General features: G+C 45.7%; 1 protein-coding gene across 1 annotated transcript in view; it reads right to left on the bottom strand.

Moving 5' to 3' along the window:
- Positions 1–27858, bottom strand: part of DNAH8 (dynein axonemal heavy chain 8) — a 1926251-nt gene that overhangs the window by 1390946 nt on the left and 507447 nt on the right. The window contains 3 exon segments of the mRNA XM_029592920.1: positions 25877–26064; positions 26684–26770; positions 26773–26818. Coding sequence (XP_029448780.1) covers positions 25877–26064; positions 26684–26770; positions 26773–26818 — 321 coding nt within the window.

Below are 27858 nucleotides of genomic sequence, written 5' to 3'. Positions count from 1 at the left end.
TTTTTTTATTTTTTTTTGGCTTTTTTGAATCTTACAACAATCTAATATCAAGAAACCAAACAGATTAGTATACAATATAATCAAGAAACCAAACTGATTAGTATACAACACTGGAATAGAAAGGGATTTGAAATCACAGAGCAGTTTTCTATACAGAATCAAACCAATATCAAGGAACCACAGATTATAATACTAGAATAAAAAGGGATTATGAAACACAGAGCAGTATTTCCAGAAACTAGTATCTTATCTGCACTGGAACAGTTGGCTCCTCTCCTGGGCTGTGCACAGTCTGTATTGTTTCTGCTGGCTCACAAGTTAGCTACCTCTAGCCACTGAGTGAGCCACACCCAAACTGGCTATACCTGGACTCTTCTGGATCTGGTCCTCTAGCTAGTAAATGTAAAGATCCTGGATCTGGTCTCTCTGTTAGAGAGAGACAATCTGACACTCTAAATATCTCCCACTATAAGAGGGGCACTTTCAACTCATGGTGGGTTGGGGGGGGGGGGGGGGGTGATGTTACATTGGTCTGCCTAGGAAGGAAGGGTCTGTAGACCCTTGTAACACCACCCTTCCCAAACCTACCCTGAGTTGAAAGTGCCCCTCTTACAATGGGAGATATATAGTGTCAGATTGTCTCCCTCCAACAGAAGTACTATCTCTCTTTCATGTGTGTAAAGGTTGGATACATATGCACAGCAGGTATATTTTAAATTATATGCGTGTATTTGCATGCACGATATAACATTAAGCGTATCTTTTGATTGGAAGGTATCTGGGTATGACAGAAGGCCAGGAACCCAGTGGCAGATCCAAATTGGGTCCCCCAGGAGAGCACGGACCCCAGCGGCAGACTAGGAGGTGAAATTCAGTCTCCCAGGAGGGCACGTACCCCAGTGGCAGGCCAGGAGGTGAAGTCAGTTTTCCCAGGAAAGCACGAACCTGTCAGTGAAGTGGAAAATAGGAGATGGCAGCTGTTTAAGCACCATAGACCCCCCTCTCTCACCCCCACCATTGACCAGCAATGCCCACCAGCACAGTTGTATCTTTTCACATGGGTGAGACTTGGGAAAAAGGGGGAGGACAATGATACTTGATTAAGTATCATTAAGTATTAATTAAGTATCAGACACTACCACATGGGTAGTGACACTACTCACATGGGTGAGACTTGGGAAAAAGGGGGAGGACAATGATACTTGATTAAGTATCATTAAGTATTAATTAAGTATCATTAAGTATTAATTAAGTATCAGACACTACCAATCAATCACTACAATGTTTTACTTCTTGTTAAACTGTTTATCTTTCCTTTAACTCTAATCCCAGTTAGAATAACCCCTGTTTTATTGTAACTTTTTCTTCCGTGCACTTGTTATACTCCTGTAATGTATACTCTTATGTTTTAGTTATGTACATTATAATGTATTGATCACCCCTTGTTTTATGTAAACCGACATGATACGAACTCCCGTGAATGCCGGTATAGAAAAACACAAATAAATAAATAAATAAATAAATAAATAAATAAATAAATAAATAAGTGGGAACTCAGGAGGTCCCCTCCTATTCTATATGCTAGCATACTGTGGGGACCAGCAACCCCAAACAACTACCGTATTTTTCTCTCCATAAGACGCCCTTTTTTTACTCCAAAAGTGGGGGGAAAATATCTGTGTGTTCTATAGAGCGAATGTAGCATCTCTCCCTCTCGCACGCCGTCCCACTCCTCCTCCTCCTCCCAACTCAGCTCAATCAGCATGGTGGAGCAGGTCAAACGCAAGAAACATTTTATCATAAACCACTGAACTATACCATGACCTAAAAAAGTAAAGGTTTGTGTCATTGTCCTCTATCCCAGGCAGTATATTACCCTCATGATTTTCTAATATATCTAAACAAAAGAGAAGGAAATGGCCTGTACTAACCATAAACTTTGATGCCATGTATCATCTTCTGCCGACAGAGCTTGAGCTCCCTGCCGGTCTCCTGTTCTCGGGGTGCATCTTACTGTGAAGGTCGGCGTGGTGCTGGTCAAATGCCAGCTGTTTGAACTGGAGGGGCCTCCGTAGCCAACGCGTGCCATTTTTGGAAAACATACAATGTACAAGGAAGCGTAGAGAAAAGAACACAAAACTTATAACAAAATGGCGATCGTTCCCGTGCTCAAGCATCGGTGGGAAAAGTGAAGCATGCCAAAAATGAATGCATGTGCCCTATGTGTGTCTGATGTCATCATAGCGTATGCAGCTTACGACCAATAAAGTACTATAAAAGCGGTGGCACATTCAGATCATTATCTTCAGCACAAAGGACTGTGTGCTACGGGCATGATTCCAAACAGATTTGCAGGCATAGGCCGCAATTCCAATATCTGAAGCGAGTAATCTACTTTCTCCTCAAATACTACTATTTATTATATATCTACGGACATTCCAACCTTGACCACAACCTTGCAACTACTAACTCCTTGAGTGAGGTGGCAAAAAAAGCAGCAACACTTTCTCCAGATAGCATGGCTGAAAAGTCTACCCCAAGCTTTCTGGCTTTAATGAGGGCAATCTTCCAAGTCACCTACTGAAGAGGCCTACGCTGTGCAAACAGTTGGTGGACAGTGGGGAAGTGAGGCAGTCATCCCTGTATGTGGTCCAGGTACTTGGGCCTTACGCAAGCGGCTAGACCACTGCAGTACCACACCGGATTACAAATATCCTTTGCCAGAATGGGAATGATATTTTTGGTCAAATGCATCGACTGCAGAGCAGTACAATATCCGGATTATGTCTTTACACACTGCTATTGCTATAAAGGCCCATTATTCCAAAACCTTGGAGTAGGCCTTGGTATTATCGTGAGGTGGCAGGCTGGTCCATCTGCTTCCAGCACTTTCCGCTGCTTGGCAATTCAGCAACAGGAAGGCCACGTTTCCCCCGAGGGGTTGGATGAAAGCAACAGCAGTACCATAAGAAACAAAGCAGGGGCAACTGAGAAGCTCCCTTCACCAAAGGTGTCGGTCTTGAGGTGACTCATGCAACAAAATCCAAGACCAGGTGGCGTCAGCCCTGATGTGATGATGAAGGCCACCAAAGAAGATTCCCTTGTGGGTGGAGCCAGAGGGAATCCTGGTAAACTCTCCTGTGCTGAGTAGAAGGAGCAACAAGAACTGAAAACAGCAATGATTCTCTCCATCATTGGGTGAGGTTAGCGGACAGAGAAACCTGTGGATTTGGATAACGTATGGCCATTGACCCCAATGCGAATCCCTCCGGGGCAACTCAAAGCGACGTCTGCCCCTCATCTGGTTCAGGGCAGAGTGAGATCACTGGGCACTGGATCCAGCAGCTCAGTGTCTTCCAAACATCAGATGCCTGCATTGGTTCATGGACATTCCAATTGTAGAGAGTGGTGCATGGCCATCACTTAGTTTTAGGCTGAGGAGATGTATGGGATGGTTACCTTGAAGTTTAACCTCATGGTCTGAGTGTTGCGATTCCCCCCTGCTGCTGCGCTGCAGGAGGTCTCTTACCTTCCTCCAGAGGCCGCTCTGAAGCCAGGGCCTCGCCTGCGCATCATCCAGGACTTGCTCCAGGGCCTGAGAGGCCTAGCTGCTCCTGAGGCATGCCGGTGGCTTGCAGCCTCAGTGTTTGGACTTCCTGTTGGGCGACGCCCTTCCCTAGGGGCTGGCCCGCAGCTCTCTACCCTAGTTATAGGACCAGCGGTGGGTGGTCCTGGCAAGCTCCTCCCAGGGAGTTGCCTTCTACCTCCAGTATTTAAGGACTTTCTGTTCACTGTGTCTTTGCCTTTGATCGGGCTCTACAGTAGTCTGTAACCCTGCCGATCCAGGTCCTTCGTGGCTCCGACTCCTGCTTGTTGTCAGCCTGCCTTAACTCCGGTCCGTGACTCTGACTCCTGCTTGTCTTCAGCCTGCCTTGACTCCGGTCCGTGACTCTGACTCCTGCTTGTCTTCAGCCTGCCTTGACTCCGGTCCGTGACTCCGTCTCCTGCTTGTCTTCAGCCTGCCTTGACTCCGGTCCGTGACTCTGACTCCTGCTTGTCTTCGGCCTTCGATCAGTTACAGTTGACCTGGATCAGCACGGTTACAGTTGGCTGTAACCGTGCTGATCCAGGTCTTCCATGGTTCCTTGTCCAGTGTCTTTACCTGATGTCCGCTCCTGTTTCTGCCAGCCGTATGGACTTCGGATGTGAGTATCCCAGCATCGGAGTTCCTGTGCGCCTGGGTCTTCCCCGCACCCTCCTTCTCTGCGTGGTCCGCGACCAGCCTTCCTGGGCTGTGTAGGGCGCGTCTGGGACAGGGTGGTCCGCGACTCAGTCCCACGGGCGGGCTGGGTAGGGCGCCCTGATGGACAGTGCAATGTTCCCATCCAGCCTTGTCTACAGTGTCTGCTTCAGCCCTTGTCTGGATGTCTTCCTGTCTCTGCCTTGACCTGGTTCCTGAGCCTTCTGTCCTGTTGGGCCCTGGAGTGGCCAACAGGAGGGATTCGTCCCACGGGCTCTTGAGCTTCTGCCAGCCGAGGGGGCTTCAGATGTGAGTATCCCAGCATCGGAGTTCCTGCTCGCCTGGACCTTTCCTGTGTCTCGCTTCAGCCCTTGTCCTGATGTCTCCGTCTTGCTTCAGCCTGCTTCTGCCCCGTTTGATGTCTTCTGTTTAAGGACTCTGTCTGCCCTCGCCTCTGTCTGGCCTGCTGCCCATTGCCGTTCCCTGCGGCAGGTCCGAAAGGGCCGGGAACAGTCGGAGGACCGTTCATTAGTCAACTGCCCCGTGTTGGCTACCATGGGCGTGCAGGTCCGGCTGAGGGCCGGACTTCCTGCTTCTGTTCCTGCCTGCCTGGCTCACCATGCCTGCTCAGCTCACCTCCCACGGTGTGGCCTTGGGCTCCTCCTGGGGTCCTGCCGTGGCCCAAGGGCTCACCACCCGCCCGAGACGACCGCGCCCGCGCGCGCTCGTAACACTGAGGGCCAAATACTTTCAGAGAATTGTGCTGGATGGCATTGCAGCTACCTGCTTTACCATCCAGTTTGGGTGTCTCTTCCGGAGCGGAGACTGTGCTATCAAGCGGTTCACTATATGCTTCAGGAAGAAGGATGGCGATTTCAGAGGATATGTTCCCCTCGGGAGCCTCTGACTTTTCCAGCGAAGAGGATTTCCTTGACCAACCTTTACTCCCTGAGGTGAGAGATCACTCCTGGGTGGTGCCCAGTCTCCTGGGTGAGAGACCAAATCTTTATAAGTTTTCTCAAGGACAGCTAAGGTTGTCCGAAAGGTGCAGGATATTTTCATCCTTCAATACCCCTATGTCCCAGTTCATGTAATGAACTTTGTGGAGGAGAACAGGGATGCCTGGCTGGCCGAGCACACCAATTGAACCAGTAAGGATTCCACTGACCCTCAAGGAATGAGGGAATATCATGACTACAGGAGAGCTTTGGACTGTAAGCTGTCTGACAGATGCCTAGGGCAGAACATATACAAACATGCTATACAGTACAGTGGTTCTCGACCTTTTGTCTGTCGGGACACACCTGATAGATAGTTCTCACATGCGTTACACACTGAAACATGACAGTCACAAGTCACAAGACTAAATGTTAATGTACACTTTGCATCCACAGGGACCTTACCCCCACTGCCCTGCTCCTCAGCAATAGGTTTAAAGCAGAACGAGAATATTCCTTGTGTAACTCATCATACAAAAAAAGATATTCTGGTGTTATCTCAATAACAGCAATGCAAACTTTCTCTACTACCAGGCACAATAGACCTGCTTATAAATAGACAGCATTTCACCACCAATGCATGTCCTATTTATTTATTTATTTTATTTAAAATATTTTAAATACCATCATTCGTAATTACATCATAACAGTGTACAATAACCTTAAAACTTAAAATGCATCAACAGAAAACAATCATCTAAATACAATGCTAAAGGAATAAAACATTAAAAAAAACATTCACATATACAGTGCAATCAGCATACGCAATTAAATCTTAATAAGAAACTAAGCTTGAATTCTATCTATGAAGGCTTGCTCAAAGAGCCAGGTTATCAACCCTTCTTGAATTTTTTTGACTCTGTTTCATGTCGTAACTCAGCTGGCAAGGTGTTCCAGATGCTTGGGCCTGCTATAAAGATTACTCTATCTCGAACTAATGCCAAATGCGCAGTATTTATTGAGGGCACATGAAGCAGCCCTTTATTGGCGGATCTTAGAGATCTATGTTCTATGTAATCGCCACTCGCGACAGTTATGTTACACTGTAAACCGGTATGATCTGTATACTTTACAGGAATGTCGGTATATAAGAATTCAAAATAAATAAATAAATAAATATGTGGGGTATGCATGCGAATAGAAAAATTTTACCAATCTGTCTTCTGGGCATAAATAGCCTTGTGAAGGATACAGCAAGTTTTATACAGGATCCTTTGGGCTATGGGGAGTCAATGAAGGCTAATCAAAATTGGAGTAATATGTTCTCACTTGCTGCAATTCGTTGAGAAAACACAAAATATAAGGTGAGGTATTTTACTTGCCTACAGATAAATACCTCACTTTGGACACACACACACACACACACACAGAACTGACCTTCAGCAAGTTCAGAAACACAGCAAAATTGCTTACCTTGTAATAGGTGTTATCCCAGGACAGCAGGATGTAGTCCTCACATATGGGTGACATCAGTAATGGAGCCCTATGTACGGAAAAACTTCTTTCAAAGTTTCTAAGAAACTTTTGACTGGCACCAGAGTGCCTACTGAGCATGCCCAGCATGCCATGATATTCCCTGCCACAGGGGTCTCCCTTCAGTCTGTTTTGTAGCAATTACCGTGTTTCCCCGAAAATAAGACATCCCCCAAAAATAAGACCTAGTAGGGATTTTGCCGAATTCTTAAATATAAGACCTCCCCCGAAAGTAAGACATCCCTTGTAAACAGGGGCGGATTGACCTATCGGGGGATCGGGCTTCCCCCGGTGGGCCGGTCAATCCTGTGACATCATTTTTTTTTTTTAAATAAAGTTTCCAAAGTATTAGGGGCAGACGCGAGCAGTGGTATCCGGAGGGGAGCCGATGCGCCCGGGCGCAAGGAGGCTCATGCGGCCGCTGAGCCTCCTTGCCCGAAGAAAAAGATCGCGTTCGAATGCGCTGATGCTCTTTCTCCTTCCTGCCTGTGCGGCCCCGGAAGTAAACGTTGCCGGAGCCGCGTGGGCAGGAAGGAGAAAGAGCATCAGCGCGTGAAGAAGAGGAGCCGCCGCGGGCTGCTGCGAATCCCAAGTCGCAGCGGCCCAAGAAGAGGAAGAGGCCCAGTAGCGAGGAAGAGGCCCGAGAAGTTCAGGGCCGCTGCAGAGCCCATCCTGCGGCGACCCGCGAAGAGGAGGCCCAGAGGTGAGAGAGAGGCTGAGGGTCTGTAGAGGGTGTGTGTGTGCGTGTATGAGATGAGTTGAGAGATTGTGTGTGGGAGTGAGGATCTGAATGTTTGCAGAGGCAGCATGTGAGAGCCTCTGTGTGTGTGAGAGAGACAGCATGTGCCAGTGAGAGACTGTGTGTATGAATGATTGTATGAGAGACAGCATGTGACAGTGAGGGTCTCTGTGTGTGAGAGAGAGAGAAATGCATGTGAGAATGAGAACCTGACTGTGTTTGAGGGAAGAAGACGGAGAGAAAAGAAATACGGAAGAAAAAAGGACAATATAAAAGGAATTGGCAAAAAAATAAGAAAGGGAAGGTGGAAAAAAAAAAAAAGCCTGTGACCAACCGATTAGAAAACTAACATCAGCCAGCAAAGGTAAAAAAAAAATAAATTACTTTTTAGTGATTGGCACATGTAATCTTTGGGAATGTGCAAGAATAGCACTTTCTCTATGCAGATCTCACAATGTACGAGATCAGCATGGAGAAAGTGGAAGCCCACGGGGCCTGCACAGAGGAGGCAGCAGAATGGGCTTCAGTGTCATTAGCAGCAATCGGCGCCTCCCCAATAGCCATGTGGCAGCAGTGACAGTGGCAGCAAGATTACTGACATCTGGGGATGGTGGCAGTACCATCGGGGGACCCCTTCCAAGCAGTGTGCAGAGGTTCAAAAGCAGCAGAGTCAGCCCAAGCTGACTCCCATGAATGCTGCACACTCTTACCTCTCTCTGACAGCACACTGGTGAGGCATGGCTGACGCAGGGGCAGCCAGCAGCTCTACGGTATTAGACATCCCCTGAAAATAAGGCCTAGTGCATCTTTGGTAGCAAAAATTAATATAAGACACTGTCTTATTTTCGGGGAAACAGGGTAGCATTAGCAAAAAATAAAAATAATAAAACGTATCGGACCCAACTCCGCAGGGTGGCGGGTGGGTTTCGTGAGGACTACATCCTGCTGTCCTGGGATAACACCTATTACAAGGTAAGCAATTTTGCTTTATCCCAGGACAAGCAGGATGCTAGTCCTCACATATGGGTGATTAGCAAGCTAGAGGCTGAGTCATTTTGTAGTGAAGCAACAGTGAAGTATTGTTGTTGAAATGAATCAGCCGAAGATCACAGCAGGTTGGATGTAGAAGGGGTTGGGGTTAAACTGGAAACAAGTTCTTTAAGACGGATTGTCCATATGATGAATCTTGTCTTCCTTCTTTGTCTAAGCAATAGTGACCTGCAAAGGTGTGAAGAGAACTCCATGTTGCTGCTTTACAAATGTCCAGAATAGGTACAGAGCGAAGGTGTGCTACTGAAGTTGACATTGCTCTGACTGAATGTGCCTTTACTCACCCTTGAAGAGTAAGGCCTGCTTTCTCATAACAAAACTGTATGCAATCTGCTAGCCAGTTTGACAAAGTATGCTTACCCACTGCTTTACCTGGTTTGTTTGGATCATAGGATACAAATAGTTGACTGGATTTCCTTTGGACTGTAGTGCGGTTTAAGTAGAAGGATAGTGCACACTTACAGTCCAAGGTATGTAAGGATCTTTCTCCTTGGTGAGAGTGAGGCCTTGGAAAGAAGGTTGGTAAAACTATAGATTGGTTTAGGTGGAATTCCGTGACTACTCATTCTTAAAAAATTCCGTGACACTCATTCTTAAAAAATAGAGGCTTCAAGGTAAAAATACACAGCAAAGAATCTAAACGCTACCCTTCATCACAAGGAGTTCCCCAGGGTTCATCCCTCTCACCTACCCTCTTTAACATCTACCTCCTCCCTCTCTGCCAGCTTTTAACCAATTTGAACCTTAAACACTACCTGTATGCCGACGATATCCAAATTGTAATACCAATCAAAGAATCCATTAAAAAAACCCTCGAGCTTTGGGATTATTGTCTACAAGAAATCAACTCCCTCCTTTCCAGTATGAATTTAATCCTAAATTCCTCAAAAACGGAACTCCTTCTCATATCCTCTGAGATCTGCCACACACCCACAATTCCTCAAACTAATTTACAAACAACAAAAGTAAGAGATTTGGGCGCAATCATCGATAATAGACTTAATTTAAAAGCTTTCATAAACCAAACTACTAAAGACTGCTTTCATAAACTGCATGTTCTAAAAAGAATAAGACCACTGTTCCACAACCATGACTACAGGACTATCCTACAAGCAATAATCTTCTCCAAGTTAGACTATTGCAATTCTTTATTATTAGGTACCCCATCAGCACACACCAAACCACTACAAATGGTTCAAAATACTGCAGCCAGAATCCTAACTAATACAAAGAGAAGAGAGCACATTTCCCCAATCCTTAAAGAATTACACTGGCTACCAATTCATTTCAGAATTCTTTATAAGTCAATCACCATAATCTACAAATCCATCCAACAAATCGCCCCTCTCAACCTACAAATCCCTTTCATAAAACATACTTCCTCCAGACCCATAAGAGAGTACTACAAAGAGTCACTACAAGTACCGCCTTCCAAAACTTCCCTCCACATAACTTACAGAGATAGGGCTTTCTCCACAGCAGGACCCACGCTTTGGAACTCCATACCAACGGAACTTAGACAGGAACCCTGCTTACTGACTTTCAGAAAAAGACTTAAAACATGGCTTTTCAAACAAGCCTTCCCAGACGCAGATTAAAAACTATTCTATCCGATTTTCAACCTCCAATCAACATATTTTATTATTATAACCATCCTGGTATCCTACCCCTAAGTATTATCATCCAGAATCTTCATTACTTATGATTTCGCCTTTATTGTTAAACTACATACTTGTACGGAACAATTCATTGTAATTCTCAAACATCCATTTTTGGAAATTCCTCCATTCTACAGGTTTATACACTTTGTTAAAGTTTCTATCTTGTCTTCTTCTTGCTCCTAGTTGTACGTCTCCCTGTTTATTGTAACTGCATCTATATTATTTATAGTTCATATTATTTCGTTCTCTGTTCCGGTTATCACCCATTGTTTATTGTAAACCGGCTTGATGTGATATTTTCACGAATGCCGGTATAGAAAAAATTAAAATAAATAAATAAATACTTTTGGAAGGAATTTAGGATGAGTTCGGAGGACCACCCTGTCATGTAGGAACTTTGTAAAAGGTTCGTATGTGACAAGTGCTTGTAGTTCACTGACTCTTCTAGCTGATGTAATGGCTATGAGGAATACAGTTTTCCATGTAAGATATTTAAGGTCACAGGTATCTATGGGTTCGAATGGAGAACGCATGAGCCTGGCTAAGACTACGTTCAGGTCCCATTGTATGCTTGGGGAATGAACTGGAGGTTTTAAGTGAGTTAAACCTCTCATAAATTTACTTACTAGAGGTTGTGTAGAAATAGGTGCATCTCCCAGCTTGTTATGGTAAGCTGAGATTGCACTCAAATGTACTCTTACAGATGAAGTCCTAAGACCAGAGTCTGAAAGATGATATAGGCAGTCCAGTAGTGAGGTAGTGGGGCAAGTGAAAGGATCCAAAGATTTCTGAGTGCACCACAAAGTAAACCTTTTCCATTTGTAGGAATAATTCTTTCTAGTGGAAGGTTTATGTGAAGCTATCAGCACTTGAGAGATAGTGGTTGGAAGGTTGAGTGGTTGTAAGATCAAGCTTTCAACATCCATGCTGTCAGGGACAGGGATTGAAGGTTGGGATGGCGCAGCCGACCCTGATCCTGAGTTATCAGATTGGGAGCTACTCCCAGGTGAATTGGTTCCCTGATTGAGAGGTCTAGAAGTGTGGGAAACCATACTTGTCGAGGCCAGTATGGGGCTATGAGTATCATGGTCCCTTTGTCCTATTGCAGCTTCACTAGAGTTTTGGTTATGAGTGGTATCGGTGGATACGCATATAACAGGCCTGAGCTCCAAAGGTGAGCAAAGGCGTCCTTTGGTAGGCTGTTCTCCTGTTGTAACAGGGAGCAGTAATTGTTCACTTTGTAGTTCAGATGGGATGCAAAGAGATCTATTGTTGGTTGACCCCAGCGTTGGAAGATCTTGGTTGCTATCATTGGATCCAAGGACCACTCGTGTGGTTGGAACTGACGACTGAGGCGATCTGCTATTATGTTGCGGATGCCCGCCAGGTAAGTGGCTCGTAGAAGAATGGAGTGTGCTAGAGCCCAGTCCCAAATCTGAGCTGCTTCTTGGCAAAGGAGGTAGGAACCTGTCCCACCTTGTTTGTTGATGTACCACATGGCTACTGTGTTGTCCATCTGAATCAGCACAGTCTTGTGTGAAAGGCAGTCCTTGAACGCATGCAGCGCATAATGTATAGCTTGAAGCTCCAGGAAATTTATCTGAAAAGAAGCTTCATGTTTTGTCCACTTGCCCTGAGTCTTCAGAAGACCAATGTGTGCTCCCCAGCCTAAGGTGGACGCATCTGTAGTTAAAGTCACTTGTGGAACTGGTTGCTGGAAAGGTAGACCTTTGAGCAAGTTGTTCATTGATGTCCACCAGAGGAGGGAGGAACGTAGTTCGTGCGTTATTTGAATGAGAGTGGACAGTGGTTGAATGGCTTGAATCCACTGAGATTTGAGTGTCCATTAGGGATGTGAATCGGGTGATCGATCGTCTTAACGATCGATTTTGGCTGGGGGGGGAGGGAAATCTGATCGTCATGGTTTTTGTTTTTTTTAAATCGTAAAAAATCGTAAATCGGGGGAGGGCGGGAAAACCGGCACCCTAAAACCCACCTCGACCCTTTAAAATAAATCCCCCACCCTCCTGAAGCCCCCCAAAATGTTTTAAATTACCTGGGGTCCAGTGGGGGGGGGAGGTCCCGGCGCGATCTCCCGCTCTCGGGCCACGGCTGCGTTAAAAGAAATGGCGCCGGTGGCCCTTTGCCCTTACCATATGACAGGGCAAAGGTAGCGCCGGCGCCATTTTGGTTCCTGTCTCCCGACGTCACGAGTGCAGGAGATCGCTCCCGGACCCTGGCTGGACCCCCAGGGACTTTTGGCCAGCTTAGGGGGCCTCCTGACCCCCACAAGACTTGCCAAAAGTCCAGCGGGGGTCCGGGAGCGACCTCCTGCACGCGGGCTGTATTGCCAATATTCAAAATGGCGCCGGCGCCATTTTGAATATTGGCAATACGGCCGGCGCCATTTTGTCCTCACTATGTCGACATAGTGAGGGCAAAAGTAGCGCCAGCGCCATTTTGAATATTGGCAATACGGCCGGCGCTACTTTTGCCCTCACTATGTCGACATAGTGAGGGCAAAAGTAGCGCCGGCGCCATTTTGAATATTGGCAATACGGCCCACATGCAGGAGGTCGCTCCCGGGGGTCCGGGAGCGATGATCTCCTGCACTCGTGACATCGGATGACAGGAACCAAAATGGCGCCGGCGCTACCTTTCCCTGTCATATGGTAAGGGCAAAGGGCCACCGGCGCCATTTCTTTTAACGCAGCCGTGGCCCGAGAGCGGGAGATCGTGCCGGGACACACACACACACACACACACACACCGAACCCCAGGTAATTTAAAACATTTTGGGGGGCTTCGGGAGGGTGGGGGATTTATTTTAAAGGGTCGGGGTGGGTTTTAGGGTGCCGGTTTTCCCGCCCTCCCCCGATTTATCGGGGGAATTGTTATTGTATCGTGGCTCTAACGATTTAAAATATATTTTTATTTATTTATTTTTATATACCAACATTCATCTCAATGGAGATATCACACCAGTTTACATTCAGGTACTGTAGGTATTTCTCTACCCCCAGAGGGCTTACAATCTAAGTTTTGTACCTGAGGCAATGGAGGGTAAAGTGACTTGCCCAAGGTCACAAGGAGTGATAGCAGGACTTGAACCTTGGTCTCCTGGTTCATAGTCCACTGCTCTAACCACTAGGCTATTCCTATCCCTAGTGTCCAGTGCACATCCCTAGTGTCCATTGCATTAGGCGCATGGTCAGTCTGGCCATGGGAGTGACATGAACTGTGGAGGCCATGTGTCCGAGTAGGGTGAGGCACTGATGAGCTGTAACTTGAGATTGATTTAGAAAAGAATGTGCCAGGAGAACGAGTGTTTGAGCACGGTCTCTTGGGAGAAAAGCTTTTGCTATGATGGTGTTTAGATCTGCACCTATGAAGTGTAGCAGGTGAGATGGTGTGAATTGGGATTTTTGGTAGTTGATGAGAAATCCCAAGGAGTGAAGCAAGTTGACTGTGAGCTTGAGGAAATTGAGAGCTCCTTCTTGTGTCTGACTCCTGATGAGCAAATTGTCTAGATAAGGGAATACATGCACCCTTTGTTTGTGAAAATGTGCCACCGCCACTGCCAGACACTTTGTGAACACTCGAAGTGCTGAGGCTAGGCCGAATGGAAGCACTTGGTATTGAAAATGTTGTCCTTCGACCAGAAATCGCAGGTACTGGCGATGAGGAGGAAAGATGGGAATGTGAGCGTAGGCGTCTTGAAGATCCAGAGAGCAGAGCCAATCTCCTTTTTGAAGAAGAGGTAGCATGGTGCCTAACGATACCATCCTGAATTTTTCTTTCTTGAGAAATTTGTTGAGATTTCTGAGGTCTAGGATGGGACGCAGTCCTCCGGTTTTCTTTGGAATGAGGAAATAGCGGGAGTAGAATCCTCTGCCCTGCTGAGGCCCGGGAACTGGTTCTATGGTCCCGGCTCTCAGTAGGGTGGATAATTCTGCTTTTAGTATGTTGGAGTGGTGATTCACTGTCCAAGATGAGAGAGGTGGATTTTCGTTTGGTACAGTGAGAAAATCCAATCGGTACCCATGAGCTGTAATTGAGAGTACCCATTGGTCCGTTGTGATGGAGGTCCAGGTGTGATGGTAATAGGTTATGCGACCGCCAACTGGTAATTGTGAAGAAGATTTTGAAAGAGGCTTCTGCTCTCTGGTTGAATTTCAAAAGCCTGATGTAGATGCAGTCTGAGCAGGTGGTTGGGGCCTAGCAGGCCTTTGCCGAGCCTGAGGACGCTGAGTGGGATGTGCTTGTCTAGTCCGGCTTGTTGGAGGGTAGTATCGTCGTGGATGGTAGTAAGGTCTCCTAATTTCTCTTCTAGGAGGTCTTCTAGAAGGTTGATGTGTCTCCTGAGGAATCAGTGACAGCTGTTTGAGGGTTTCTGTGTGGTCCTTTATGGTCGCCACTGCTTCTTTGGCCTTGTCTCCAAATAGGTTTTCACCCAAACAAGGAAGGTCGGCTAATCTCTCCTGGACTTCTGGCCTGAGCTCAGAAGATTTTAGCCAAGCCCATCGACGAGCCATGATTCCTGAGGCTGATAATCTAGAAGCCGTCTCGAATCTGTCATATGTGGCTCTGACCTCGTGCTTGCCTGCCTCTAGGCCCTTATGCACGAGTCGTGAGAAACCCTCCTGAAATTGTTCTGGAAGATCTTGGGTAAGGCCTTCTACCTGTTTCCATAGGTTGCGTTGGTATTGGTTCATGAATAATTGATAAGAATTTATCCTTGAAACCAATATTGCACCCTGAAAGATTTTTCTTCCTAAACTGTCTAGGAACCGACTGTCCTTTCCTGGTGGTGTGGAAGCGTGTGTCTTAAGCCTTTTAGCTTTCTTCTGGGCTGACTCAACTACCACCGACTGGTGTGGTAGTTGAGATTTTTGAAAGCCAGGTATGGGTTGGACAAGATATGTAGCATCTGCCCGTTTGTTAACTGATGCTACTGAACCAGGGTGCTCCCACAATCTGTACATGAGCTCTTGGAGGACTTCATGTACTGGTATAGCCAGTATTTCCTTAGGTGGATCTACGAACTGTAGCACCTCTAAGGTTTTCTGTCTGGTATCAAGTTCTGAAAGGAGTGAAAAAGGTATGGTCTCTGACATTTCTTTGATGAAATTAGAGAAAGAAAGATCTTCCGGAGGTGATTTTCTCCTATCCTCTGGAGGTGAAGGTTGGGACAACATACCTTCATCTGAAGAGACATCTGCATCAGACTCAGTTCCAGTATCCACTGGGTGACCTGATGGCCTGAGAAGTCTGAATGGGATCTCAGGAATTGTTGGAGATTGTGGCCTCCGAGGTTGGAGAATGCCAGAAGGACCAGGTAGTGGTTCTGGAAGTACATCTGGATCCACATCCTGAGGTGTGTGTGAAAAAACTTGGATTAAGGTGTCCAACTTGTCCATGAGAGGCTGGAACATGGAGACTTCTGTCGGCATCGATGGTTTCATCTGTGCTGGCACCGGGATCAGCATCGGCGATCCTGGTGTTGGAATGGCCGGAATCGGCAACGACGGCATCGATGGACCTGGTGTTGGAATGGCCGGAATCGGCATCGAGGGTACCGGTGCCGGAACAGGTGTGGTCATCGGTATCAAGGGCGAGACCCCAGTCGGTACCGGAATCGGTGTCGATGGCATTGCCGGTGTAGAAGGTTGAGGCCTCAGTAACGCTTCGAGGAATGCGTCCCGTACCGCTTGACGTATGTATGCATCAAGTTCCGCCCGCATGGATGGTGATAACAGAGCACCCATGGGGGGAGGCGGTAGTGGCGATGCCAGTACTTCCTCAGAGCCCTGAGAAGGTATGGTTCCCTGCGCCGGAATCAGCAGGGATCGCCCTGTCGATGGCTCGGAAGCCTGAACGTCGAGCCGGGGTTTCTTAGTCGTCAATTCGATTTCTGTCGATGGCTTCCCGGGAATCGGGTCGGTGGTCGCCGTATGCGGCCTACGATGCCGATGTCGATGCTTTTCTTTTTCCCGGGCTTTTTCACTACCCGATATCGATGCCTTTGACGATGGTGAGAGGGAGGAAAGACAAGCATCTCCCGACTCACCTGGGACTCGTTTTTTCAACACCACCTTCCGAATCGACCCAGCCGGAGACGATTGTGCTGAGGATGACGGTGCCGGTAAGAGCTGTATTTTGAACAGTTGTTCCATCTTCTCCAGCCGGAGACGACGTCCCTTCGATGTCATGGTGGCACACAAGGGGCAAGCCCTAATATCGTGGTTCTCACCAAGGCAGAGAACGCAGTCTTGGTGGGGGTTGGTAATCGACATGTTTCTAGTGCACTTAGGGCACTTTTTGAATCCCGAAGCCATTTTAGGCCGGACAGCCGTTGACGACCAATGACCAGGGACAAAAATTCTGTCAAAAAGCGGAATGTAACCGCGAGAGAAGTAGAAAAACTTACCGCGATGGTATACTAAGGGGAGACCCTTGCGGCTGAAGTTTTTCAAAACTTTTTAAAATTTTAAAGTTGAGAATTCTCCACAGGACTCCTAGGAACCGCGAGGCTAACTGCTCCACGGAAAAAAAAAGACTGAAGGGAGACCCCTGTGGCAGGGAATATCATGGCATGCTGGGCATGCTCAGTAGGCACTCTGGTGCCAGTCAAAAGTTTCTTAGAAACTCTGAAAGAAGTTTTTCCGTACATAGGGCTCCATTACTGATGTCACCCATATGTGAGGACTAGCATCCTGCTTGTCCTGGGATAACACAAATTACAAACAGAGACAGAAATTGGAATGGAAACCCAAAAAAGCCACTCTGCATGCAGTGCAAATCTGGAGATATGGAAAGAGAAATATAGCACCTTACATAGTCCCAGGATCTGCAATAATGCACATAAACTAACCTGCACAATGTTACACCTGTATTATGGGAAACTCTCAAACAGTAACAACCCTCTCTATGAAATGGCAACACTACAAATATTTAACCAGGCCCTAAACACTAATACACCTCCTATTAAGAATACAGAATAACCCAAGCTGCTATAGAACCCCACACAGAAATAATTGCAAAGCTATACTAATAAATGTTTCAAAAGAGCTGATGAACAGAACATCTAACAATTAAAAACTCTTAAAATGATTAAAAATTATCCAAACTCTAATAAAATATTTCAAAACAGCAGACATCACACAATACTCAATAATTAAAATAACAGTCAAGCAAGACAAATTAACTTAAAAAGCCACCTTCACTTACCTTCTCCAGCAGCTTCCCTACTCCTTTCCTTGCAGGCCAATAGCACACACCAGAAGCAGCAGTGGCTGCTGAAGCTCTGTTCTCACGGTCCTCTTCCTTAGGGACCACAACTTGTCTCTCACACACACATACCCCAGTCACACCTTCAGGACCAGTTTCTGTATCTCACAGACCAATCATCTTCCCAACCACACACACACATACATACATGTCACCTTCCTCACCAGTCTCTCAATCACACAATACTCTCTCTCTCTTACTTACACACAGCCTTTCAATCACATGCATGTTCTCTCTTTCTTACTTACACACAAGCTCTCAATCGCACACATACTCTCTCTCTCTCTCACTTATACACTGGCTGTTTTATTCTCATAAAAAGATGGTTAATGTCTTTTACAGCAGTTGCACTGGACTGTAGCATGTTAAGTTTAAGTCTGAGGTATCTCTCAACAGAACAGGTATTATCAAATAAATGTTCACTTTCAAATTCTTCAGCAAAGCAAAATTGCTTACCTTGTAATAGGTGTTATCCCAGGACAGCAGGATGTAGTCCTCACATATGGGTGACGTCATTCACGGAGCCCTTAAGCGGGAAAAACTTCTGGCAAGTTTCTAGAAGCTTTTAACTGGCTGCCTGAGGCTACTGAGCATGCCCAGCATGCCATGATATTCCCTGCCACAGGGGTCTCACTCCAGTCTTGTATGTAGCAATAAGCATTAGCAAAAATATATTAATAAAGTCTGATGCCCAACTCCGCGGGGTGGCGGGTGGGTTCCGTGAGGACTACATCCTGCTGTCCTGGGATAACACCTATTACAAGGTAAGCAATTTTGCTTTATCCCAGGACAAGCAGGATGCTAGTCCTCACATATGGGTGATTAGCAAGCTAGAGGCTGAGTCATTGTCCATGCAGGTAACTGGAATGCCTTGTTGAAGAAATGAGTCAGCCAAAGATCACAGCAAGATGGATGTAGAAGGAGTTGGGATTATACTGGAAACAAGTTCTTTAAGACAGATTGTCCATAGGCTGAATCCTGTCGTCCTTCCTTGTCCAAACAGTAATGAGCTGCAAAGGTGTGAAGAGAACTCCATGTTGCTGCTTTACAAATGTCAATGATTGGCACTGAACGAAAATGTGCTACTGAGGTTGACATTGCTCTTACTGAATGTGCCTTTACTCGCCCTTGGAGAGGAAGGCCTGCTTTCTCATAGCAAAATTGTATGCAATCTGCTAACCAATTGGATAGAGTATGTTTACCCACTGCTTTACCTGGCTTATTTGGGTCATAAGAGACAAAAAGCTGATTGGATTTTCTGAGGGACGCAGTGCGATTTAAATAAAAAGATAATGCACGTTTACAGTCCAAAGTGTGTAGAGCTCTTTCACCTTGGTGAGAGTGAGGTCTTGGAAAGAATGTGGGTAAAACTATTGTTTGATTTAAGTGGAATTCCGTAACTACTTTAGGAAGGAATTTTGGGTGTGTTCGGAGAACCACTCTGTCATGTAGAAACTTTGTATAAGGTTCATACGTGACAAGTGCCTGTAACTCACTAACCCTTCTAGCAGATGTGATGGCTATAAGGAAAATAGTTTTCCATGTGAGCAATTTAAGATCACAGGAATCTATGGGTTCGAAAGGAGAACGCATTAGTCCTGTTAAGACCAGATTTAGGTCCCATTGTGTAGCTGGAGGCCGAATTGGTGGTCTTAGGTGTGTTAGACCTCTCATGAATCTACTGACGAGAGGTTGTGTAGATATAGGTGCATCTCCTATTTTGTTATGATAAGCGGAGATTGCACTCAAATGTACTCTGATTGACGATGTTTGGAGACCAGAGTCTGATAGATGGTACAAATAGTCTAGAAGAGAAGTTGTGGGGCAAGTGAAGGGATCAATATTGTTTTGCTTGCACCAGAAAGTAAACCGTTTCCATTTGAAAGAATAATTCTTTCTTGTGGAAGGTTTGCGTGAAGCTATAAGCACTTGAGAAACATTAGTTGAAAGATTGAGTGGTTGTAAGATTAGGCTTTCAACATCCATGCTGTCAGGGATAGGGATTGAAGGTTGGGATGCCGTAACCGACCCTGATCCTGAGTGATGAGATTGGGAGCTACTCCCAGGCGTATTGGATCCCTGACTGACAGGTCTAGCAGTGTGGGAAACCATACTTGTCGAGGCCAATATGGGGCTATGAGAATCATGGACCCCTTGTCCTGTTGTAGCTTCACCAGTGTCTTGGTGATGAGCGGTATTGGAGGATAAGCATATAGTAGGCCTGAGTTCCAAGGGCGAGCAAAAGCGTCCTTGGCTGGTTGGTTCTTCTGTTTGCGCAGAGAACAGAAGTTGTCCACCTTGTGGTTCAGATGCGACGCAAAGAGGTCTGTTGATGGTTGTCCCCAACGTTGGAATATTTTGGTCGCAATAGAGGGATTTAGAGACCATTCGTGTGGTTGGAATTGGGTACTGAGCCGGTCCGCTAGTACATTTTGAATCCCTGCTAGATAAGTGGCCTGTAGGAACATTGAGTGGTTCAAGGCCCAGTCCCAAATTTGTGCAGCTTCCTGACAGAGGAGATACGAGCCCGTACCTCCCTGTTTGTTGATGTACCACATGGCTACAGTATTGTCTGTCTGGATTAGCACATTTTTGTGAGAAAGGCAGTCTTTGAATGCATGCAGTGCATAACGTATTGCTCGAAGTTCCAGAAAATTGATTTGATATGTGCCTTCGAGTTTTGTCCAAGTTCCTTGAGTCTGAAGAGAGTTTACATGAGCTCCCCATCCCAAGGTGGATGCATCTGTAGTTAATGTTATCTGAGGGATCGGTTTTTGAAAGGGTAGGCCCTTGCGCAAATTGTCCTTGATTGTCCACCATTGTAGCGAGGAGCGTAGTTGGTGGGTTACTTGGATTCGATAATGTAGTGGTTGAATGGCTTGGATCCACTGTGATCGAAGAGTCCATTGGGTTAGTCGCATGGCAAGTCTTGCCATAGGAGTGACGTGAACCGTTGAAGCCATGTGGCCTAGTAAGATGAGAAACTGATGCGCTGTCACTTGTGGTTGTGAGGACATGGAGTACGCCAACTGGGCCAGAGATTGTGCACGGTCTGCTGGAAGGAAAGCTCGTGCAAGGTTTGTGTCCAATTCTGCTCCTATGTATTGGAGGAGATGAGACGGTTGCAGGTGGGATTTTTGATAATTGATGAGAAAACCCAGTCTGTGAAGTAACTGTATTGTGTAATGTAGAGAAGTTAGTGCTCCTTGTTGCGACTGACTTTTTATTAGCCAATCGTCTAGGTAAGGAAAGACATGAACACCTTGTTTGTGCAAATGTCCTGCTATTACTGCTAGGCATTTGGTGAATACTCTGGGAGCTGAGGCGAGGCCGAATGGTAGGACTCTGTATTGGAAATGCTGGTGTCCCACCTTGAATCTTAGGTACTTGCGATGAGGTGGGAATATAGGTATGTGAGTATAAGCGTCTTGGAGATCCAGAGAACAAAGCCAATCCCCGCTTTGTATGAGTGGAAGCATGGTGCCTAAGGATACCATTCTGAATTTTTCTTTCCTTAGAAATTTGTTGAGATTTCTGAGATCTAGAATGGGACGAAGGCCTCCGGTTTTCTTTGGAATGAGGAAATACCGGGAATAGAATCCTCTTCCCTTCTGAGAGTGTGGTACATGCTCCACAGCTTTTGCTTTCAGAAGAGTAGATAATTCCGTTTGTAATTGAGGAATGTGTTTGAGATAGGAGTTTTGTGATGGAAACTCCTGAGGGGGAGCTGTGAAGTCTAGGTGGTAACCCTGATGAACTATGGATAAGACCCACTGATCTGTGGTAATGCTTTCCCATTCGTTGTAAAATTGGGAAATCCTTCCCCCTACTGGTAATTCTGGAAAAGGGTTTGGTTGGCTCTGCTCTCTGGGATGGCTTTCAAAAACCAGAGGTGGAAGCTGTTTGGGGCGTAGGCTGCGGCCTTGCAGCTCGTTGCTGTCTTTGCTGAGGCCGTTGTTGAGGTCTTGTAGACCGTGGTCTAGAGGCCTGAGGGTAATATCTCCTCGGCCTGTAGAAAGGACGTCTTGTGTCTCTACGTGGCGGCTTGCGGGTAGGGTGAGGTGCAGTTTCATGTGACAAAGTGGAGAGCTGCTTTAATGTTTCAGAGTGTTCTCTAAGCTGTGCCACGGCATCTTGCACTTTTGTGCCGAACAAATTATCACCTTGGCAAGGCAAGTCCACTAGTTTGTCCTGTACTTCCGGACGTAAGTCCGAAGCCTTCAGCCAGGCCCATCTTCGTGCACTGATGCCAGATGCTGCAGTTCTAGAAGAAGTCTCAAAGCATCATACGCCGCTCGCACCTTGTGTTTTCCAGCATCTAGAACTTTTTGCACAATTTGTTGTGCTGCCTCCTGTTGTTGTTGAGGTAGGGATGGGAGAAATTCCTCTATCTGTTTCCAGAGATTTCTCTGATGCTGCGTCATATACAGCTGATACGCAGCAATTTTGGAATTCAACATGGCTCCCTGGTAAATTTTTCTTCCCATAAGGTCTAGGAATCTGTTATCTTTCCCTGGAGGAATAGAGGCGTGCGTCCTGGATCTGCGTGATTTCTTTTGAGCAGATTCTACGACTAATGAGTTGTGTGGCAGTTGTGGTTTTTCAAAACCTGGGGCTGCTTGAACTAAATACGTGGAGTCCACTCTCCGATTTACGCCAGGTGTTGTACACGGGTGTTCCCAAATCCTTTGTTGAAGGTGCAGCAGCACTTCATGCACTGGGATAGCCAAGTTATGTTTTGGGGGATCTACAAATTGTAGTATCTCCAGTGTCTGTTGTCTTTCATCCTTTTCAGCTTGGAGCTGAAAAGGGATGGATTCTGACATTTCCTGGATGAAGGAGGCAAATGATAAGTCCTCAGGAGGGGATTGTTTCTTGGCCTGAGGCGGAGTACCTTCTGATAAAAAATCCTCTGAAGAATGCTCCGATTGTGTATCCGACCATGTGTCTGTTGGGGGCTGGTATTGATGATGTTCCAGCCTTCTAGATGGTGACACCCCAGATGGGCCTTGTAAAGGATCTTGATTGTCAGGTGCACCATCACTGACTTCACTTTCCTTTTCAGGCTGTGTAGGCAAGGAAGCTAAAAGGTCCTGATACCTTTTTGTAAGTATGGCATGCAACCTTTTCTCAGAAGAAACTTCTGGAGCATGCATGGAAGTGTGCTTAGACTTTCCTGATGCCTTCTTCCCTTGTACAGGAGCTCTGGATGGAGCTAGGGTGTAATGAGGTGTTACTTGCGAAGTAGTTGGCATTGCTGAAGTTAGGAAAGAAAACATGGAAATGGGAATCATTGAGGAGATGGGCCTGGAAGCCATTGTGGACATCGAGGTTTGTAAAATATTCGATTCCATCGATGGCTCCGGCATTTGTATCGACGATGAGGCTGCTGATATCGGCTGAGTAGCGGGCATCGCTGAAGAGCAGCTGGGCACATCTATCGGCATAGACAGAGTTGTTAATGCAGACGCTGCAGCCGTCATCGGCATCGAGAGCGACGATGGCACTGGCATCGATATCGAGGACGGCATCGACTCGATAGTCGGCATCGACTGGTCCATCGGCATCGGCCCGGTGGCCGGCATCGACTGAGAAGTCGGCATCGACCCGGTGGTCGGCATCGACCCTAGGGTCGGCATCGGCGATGACGCCGGTATCTTCTCCTTAAGGGCATCAGTGACAATTTGCTTAATCAAAGCGGTTAAGTCTGTCACAGAAGTCGATGGTATCGATTCCCCTGTAGGTGTTACGGAGGTCGATGATAGCTTTCGTTGTTTAGGTACCGGTTCCTCTGGCGGTGGCAATGGAGGAATTGAATGGTGCCTACGGTGTTTATGTTTTGTGCGAACCTCAGATACAGATTTTGACGATGCCACGGATGGTGTTGGCGAAGAAGCATCCCCCGAACCCTCCGGGATCCTTTTCTTTATCAATATCTTTTTCGATATGCCCACCGGTGAAGATTTAGTCGAAGTCGTGGGCGACGGCGACGTCTGGATTTGAAAAATCTGAGCCATCTTTTCATGGCGAAGTTTCCTACCTTTCACCGTCATTTCTTGGCATTGGGCACAAGAGGCGATGTCATGGTCTCCACCCAAACAGCGAACGCACTCGACGTGCGGGTCCGTGATCGACATAGTCCGGTTGCAGGCCGGACATTTTTTGAATCCTGAAGTTTTCTCCGTCGACATCCGTCGATGAATTCGGATTCCCTTTTTTAGCGAAAAAGTATATGGTGTTTGTCACCAGCCGGTGACAAACCGAGCGAGACCCGTAAGGGGCAAAAATTTGGAAAATGAACTTTATCGTTGTGAGGTAACTCACAGGGCTCCTATAACCCGCGATGCAGCTAGCAGCACGGAAAAAAGAAGACTGGAGTGAGACCCCTGTGGCAGGGAATATCATGGCATGCCGGGCATGCTCAGTAGCCTCAGGCAACCAGTTAAAAGCTTCTAGAAACTTGCCAGAAGTTTTTCCCGCTTAAGGGCTCCGTGAATGACGTCACCCATATGTGAGGACTAGCATCCTGCTTGTCCTGGGATAATAAAGATTATACAGTCCTGTCTTAGATGAACTTGAATAATCATGCTTCTTCAGCTGGGAAATTACCATTAAATAACTCTTGTTTTTTTTTTATCTTCTGGACTCAGCATAAGCAGTAAACCAAATATACTTTTTTGTAGTATCTTCTTTTTGGCAGTGGAGCAGGTCCAGTGGAATGTTACAGCTATTTTTTCCTTCTTTACTTTCTTTCTCTCTTTTATGCAGTTTCTTTCTCTCTGTAGCTTTTTTTCTCTAGCCTGCTTCTTTCTTTCTCAGTTGCTGCCTTGCTTCTCAGATGCTACCTTCTTACTGGCAAAAGCATGTGTAGCCAGACCATTTTTTCTGACCTGGGTTACCCATCATCTGCTGAAAATTGCTAGAGAAATAGTAACCAGGGGTCCTCAGAAGTAACATTTACAATTACAAACAAAAGTTCCTTTTTCTAGCCAGCAGGAAAGCAGAGTTGCATACCTGTAGCAGGTGTTCTCCCAGGACAGCAGGATGTTAGTCCTCACACATAAGGGTTACATCATCGGATGGAGCCCTGTCACGGAATACTGTTGTCAGTACACTGAGCTGCCCAGCATACCACTAACCCTGTGGCCACACGGGGTCCCCCTTCAGTCTCGTTTGAGCGAAAAATAAAATAAGAAAACGGTATCGAACCCAACTCCGTGGGGTGGCGGGTGGGTTTTGTGAGGACTAACATCCTGCTGTCCTAGGAGAACACCTGTTACAGGTAAGCAATTCTGCTTTCTCCCAGGACATGCAGGATGGTAGTCCTCACATATGGGTGAATAGCAAGCTACAGGCTGGCTCATAATGAAGCAGGCCAAGCAGCACACAATATGTGCAACAGGCACAACAATTGGGGTGCTGTTGGCAATGAGGTAGCCTGAAATTCACAGCAGGTTGAAGTGGGTCGAATTGGGTTTCTACACTGGGAATAAGTTCCATAGGCAGACTGGCCAAAGACGGAGTCCTGTCGTTCAGCCTTGTCAACACAGTAGTGGGCTGTGAAGGTGTGGAGAGAGTTCGACGTCACGGCCCTGCAGATGTCGCCAATTGGTACTGAACAGTAGTGTGCTACTGATGTTGCCATGGCTCTTACTGAATGCGCCTTCACTCGTCCCTCAAGTGGAAGGCCTGCTTTCTGGTAGCAGAATGTAATGCAGTCTGCCAACTAGCTGGAGAGAGTCTGCTTGCCCACCTCAACTCCAAGCTTGTTTTTGTCAAAAGAAACAAAGAGTTGGATAGACTTTCTGTGGACTGAGGTGCAGTCTAAGTAAAAAGCAACGGCACATTTTCAGTCCAAGGTGTGCAGAACTCGCTCGCCCGAGTGAGTGTGAGGCCTTGGAAAGAAAGTGGGCAAGACAATAGATTGGTTTAAGTGGAAATCAGTTACCACTGAGGTCTGAAGCTGCTATCTTGTGGCCACAGGGACAGTGTTTAAAGCCAGCCAGAATGTAGATAATATCTACTAGTGTTAAAATCAATTTTGAAATTTTTTTTTTCCTTAGGAAGGAACTTATAGGAAAAAAAGCTTTAGAAACAAAACTTTCATAAAGCAGTAAGAATGAAAGCAAGCGATGTGAAAAAGTGACAAGAGATCAAAAACACATTTGGTATGCTAGGGCAGACTAAAAAGACTAAGGGAGCTTGCAAGAAGGCAGCAGCACAGAGAGAGCTAGCCATGTCAGCATGTCAGGATGATGTCACCCACTTGTGTGGCTGATTTGCCCTGCCCATTAATGGAGAAATAAAGCTCAGAATGAAGAAATAAAATCTCTTACCATACATATCTAGGTTGTACAGTGCATAAAATATGTATATTAAGAGAAAATTATCAAGGTGTTCAACAGTATTGATGCTTATCACTCACCTCTAAACGAAGTCTATTTGCTTTCAAGATATTTTCTGTTTTGACCAGCTTCTTTGCTTGCTCTGGTATTTCCAGACCCATCTTTATCATACATTTAGCCTCACGTACTATCTCTAAAATTTTGGGATCAAAGTTTACAAGCATTTTTCCAGTTTCTGGATGCCGTATTAGCAATGTAGCTTGAAGAGCTATATGTAAATTAAACAAGCAATTATTCTTGGCATAACATTTCTTTTATAGCTTAGCAGACTACCATAATCAACTTTATTGTATGCTCTTTATGTTTTTTCTTTTAAGCTTATGTTTTACAAAAAATGTGTTATCCACTTTATATTTATAAAAAATATATTTCAAATTGTTTTTGTACTATCAATGTACAGACATCAATAATCTCTAGGGGTAATTTTCAAAGCCGTATATGTGAAAAACATGAATTTATGCATGTGAATGGCTTATAAGAAAATTGCATGGGGGCTTGTGCACAAAAATGTATGCATGTAACCCATTTTTGTACATTCTTTTATGAGCATTCCAGGGGCAAAGTTGGGATGCAGCTCAGATTTATGTGCATATTTTGATCTTAAAAAGTATGCAACAAAAAGTCAAGCCCTGCAAAAAGCAGTTAGACTTTGTGCAGGTTGGTTTGTGTGTGTTCCTAGGTATAATTTTCAAAGCAAACTCATGAATGTATAAATGTATCTTTCCTCTAATGTAAATGTCATGCAGGTATATATAAAAATCCATATTAAATCACCACATTTATATAGAGTATTTATACTTTATAAATACTAATGTTCATTCACTTACCATATTGAAGTTGTGATATCTCTTTCACCCAGGCTCTGTGATAGAGTATCTCAAATTCCACCAGTGCATAAGCAATTTTATTAACAATCGCACCACTCCTTTACCTTCGGCACTTTCCAAAATATCTGAATTTTTCTATTCAAAAAAATAATTACAAGTAAAAATCAAATAATGATCTAATGGAGATTAAGGGGCCTTCGCATTAAACGTTTATGCGTACATTAACATGATTTTTCATGCAGTAAAAATAGCGTGCTGTATAATAAAGTCCTAACATGCATGTTAAAAGGGTCAGAAGTGATGTTAGCATGAATGCATTAAAATTTGTGTCCATGTATGCAAATTGATTTCATATGCAATGAGGTATTACCATTTGCGGTAAATAACATGGTATGCTCATATTACATACTATTTACCCAGCTGAAAATTTAGCACCTGCCTCAGCCATGGTGTTAATGGGCTTCCCGTCACATTAGTAAAAAAAACTGGCACTTCTGCACGTAAAGGGAGTTATATGCGCGGTGTGCACAAGGCCCGACTACATGCATAATCCCTGGTTTTTATACGTGCGGCCCTTTTAAAATCAGGCCTTTAGGGGGTAATTTTGAAAGGGGTTACATGCGTAAATGTAGCACACTATTGTAGCAATTTTCAAAAGCCAATTTATTCAAGTAAAGTGCACTTACTCGAGTAAATTCTATGGACAGTTCAATGGCATATATCATAGCAATTTTCAAAAGCCCACTTACTCAAGTAAAGTGCATTTATTCAAGTAAACATAGAAACATAGAAATGATGGCAGAAGAAGACCAAACGGCCCATCCAGTCTGCCCAGCAAGCCATGTACTTTTTTTTTTTTTTTCACATATTTGTTACTCTTGGCTTCTAGTACCCCTTAGTTCTATTTCCCCTCCACCCCACCATTAATGCAGAGAGCACTGCCGGAACCGCATCCAAGCGAATATCCAGCTCAATTAGGGGTAGCAACCGCCGCAACAAGCAAGCCACACCCATGCCTCTGTCCACCCAGACTACGCAACTTGGACCCCGCTGGCTGCTGTCCACATACAGATCCTCCCCTCCACATTCCCCCCGCCGTTGTATCAGAAAGCTATGCGTTGAAAGAGAAGTTTTAGACTTTCTCCCCTGCCATTGAAGCAGAGTGCTATGCTGGA

Source organism: Rhinatrema bivittatum, chromosome 3 (assembly GCF_901001135.1).
Source record: "Rhinatrema bivittatum chromosome 3, aRhiBiv1.1, whole genome shotgun sequence".
Taxonomy (NCBI): domain Eukaryota; kingdom Metazoa; phylum Chordata; class Amphibia; order Gymnophiona; family Rhinatrematidae; genus Rhinatrema; species Rhinatrema bivittatum.
Note: the sequence above shows the minus strand (reverse complement) of the source record. Positions and strands in the feature narration are given on the sequence as shown.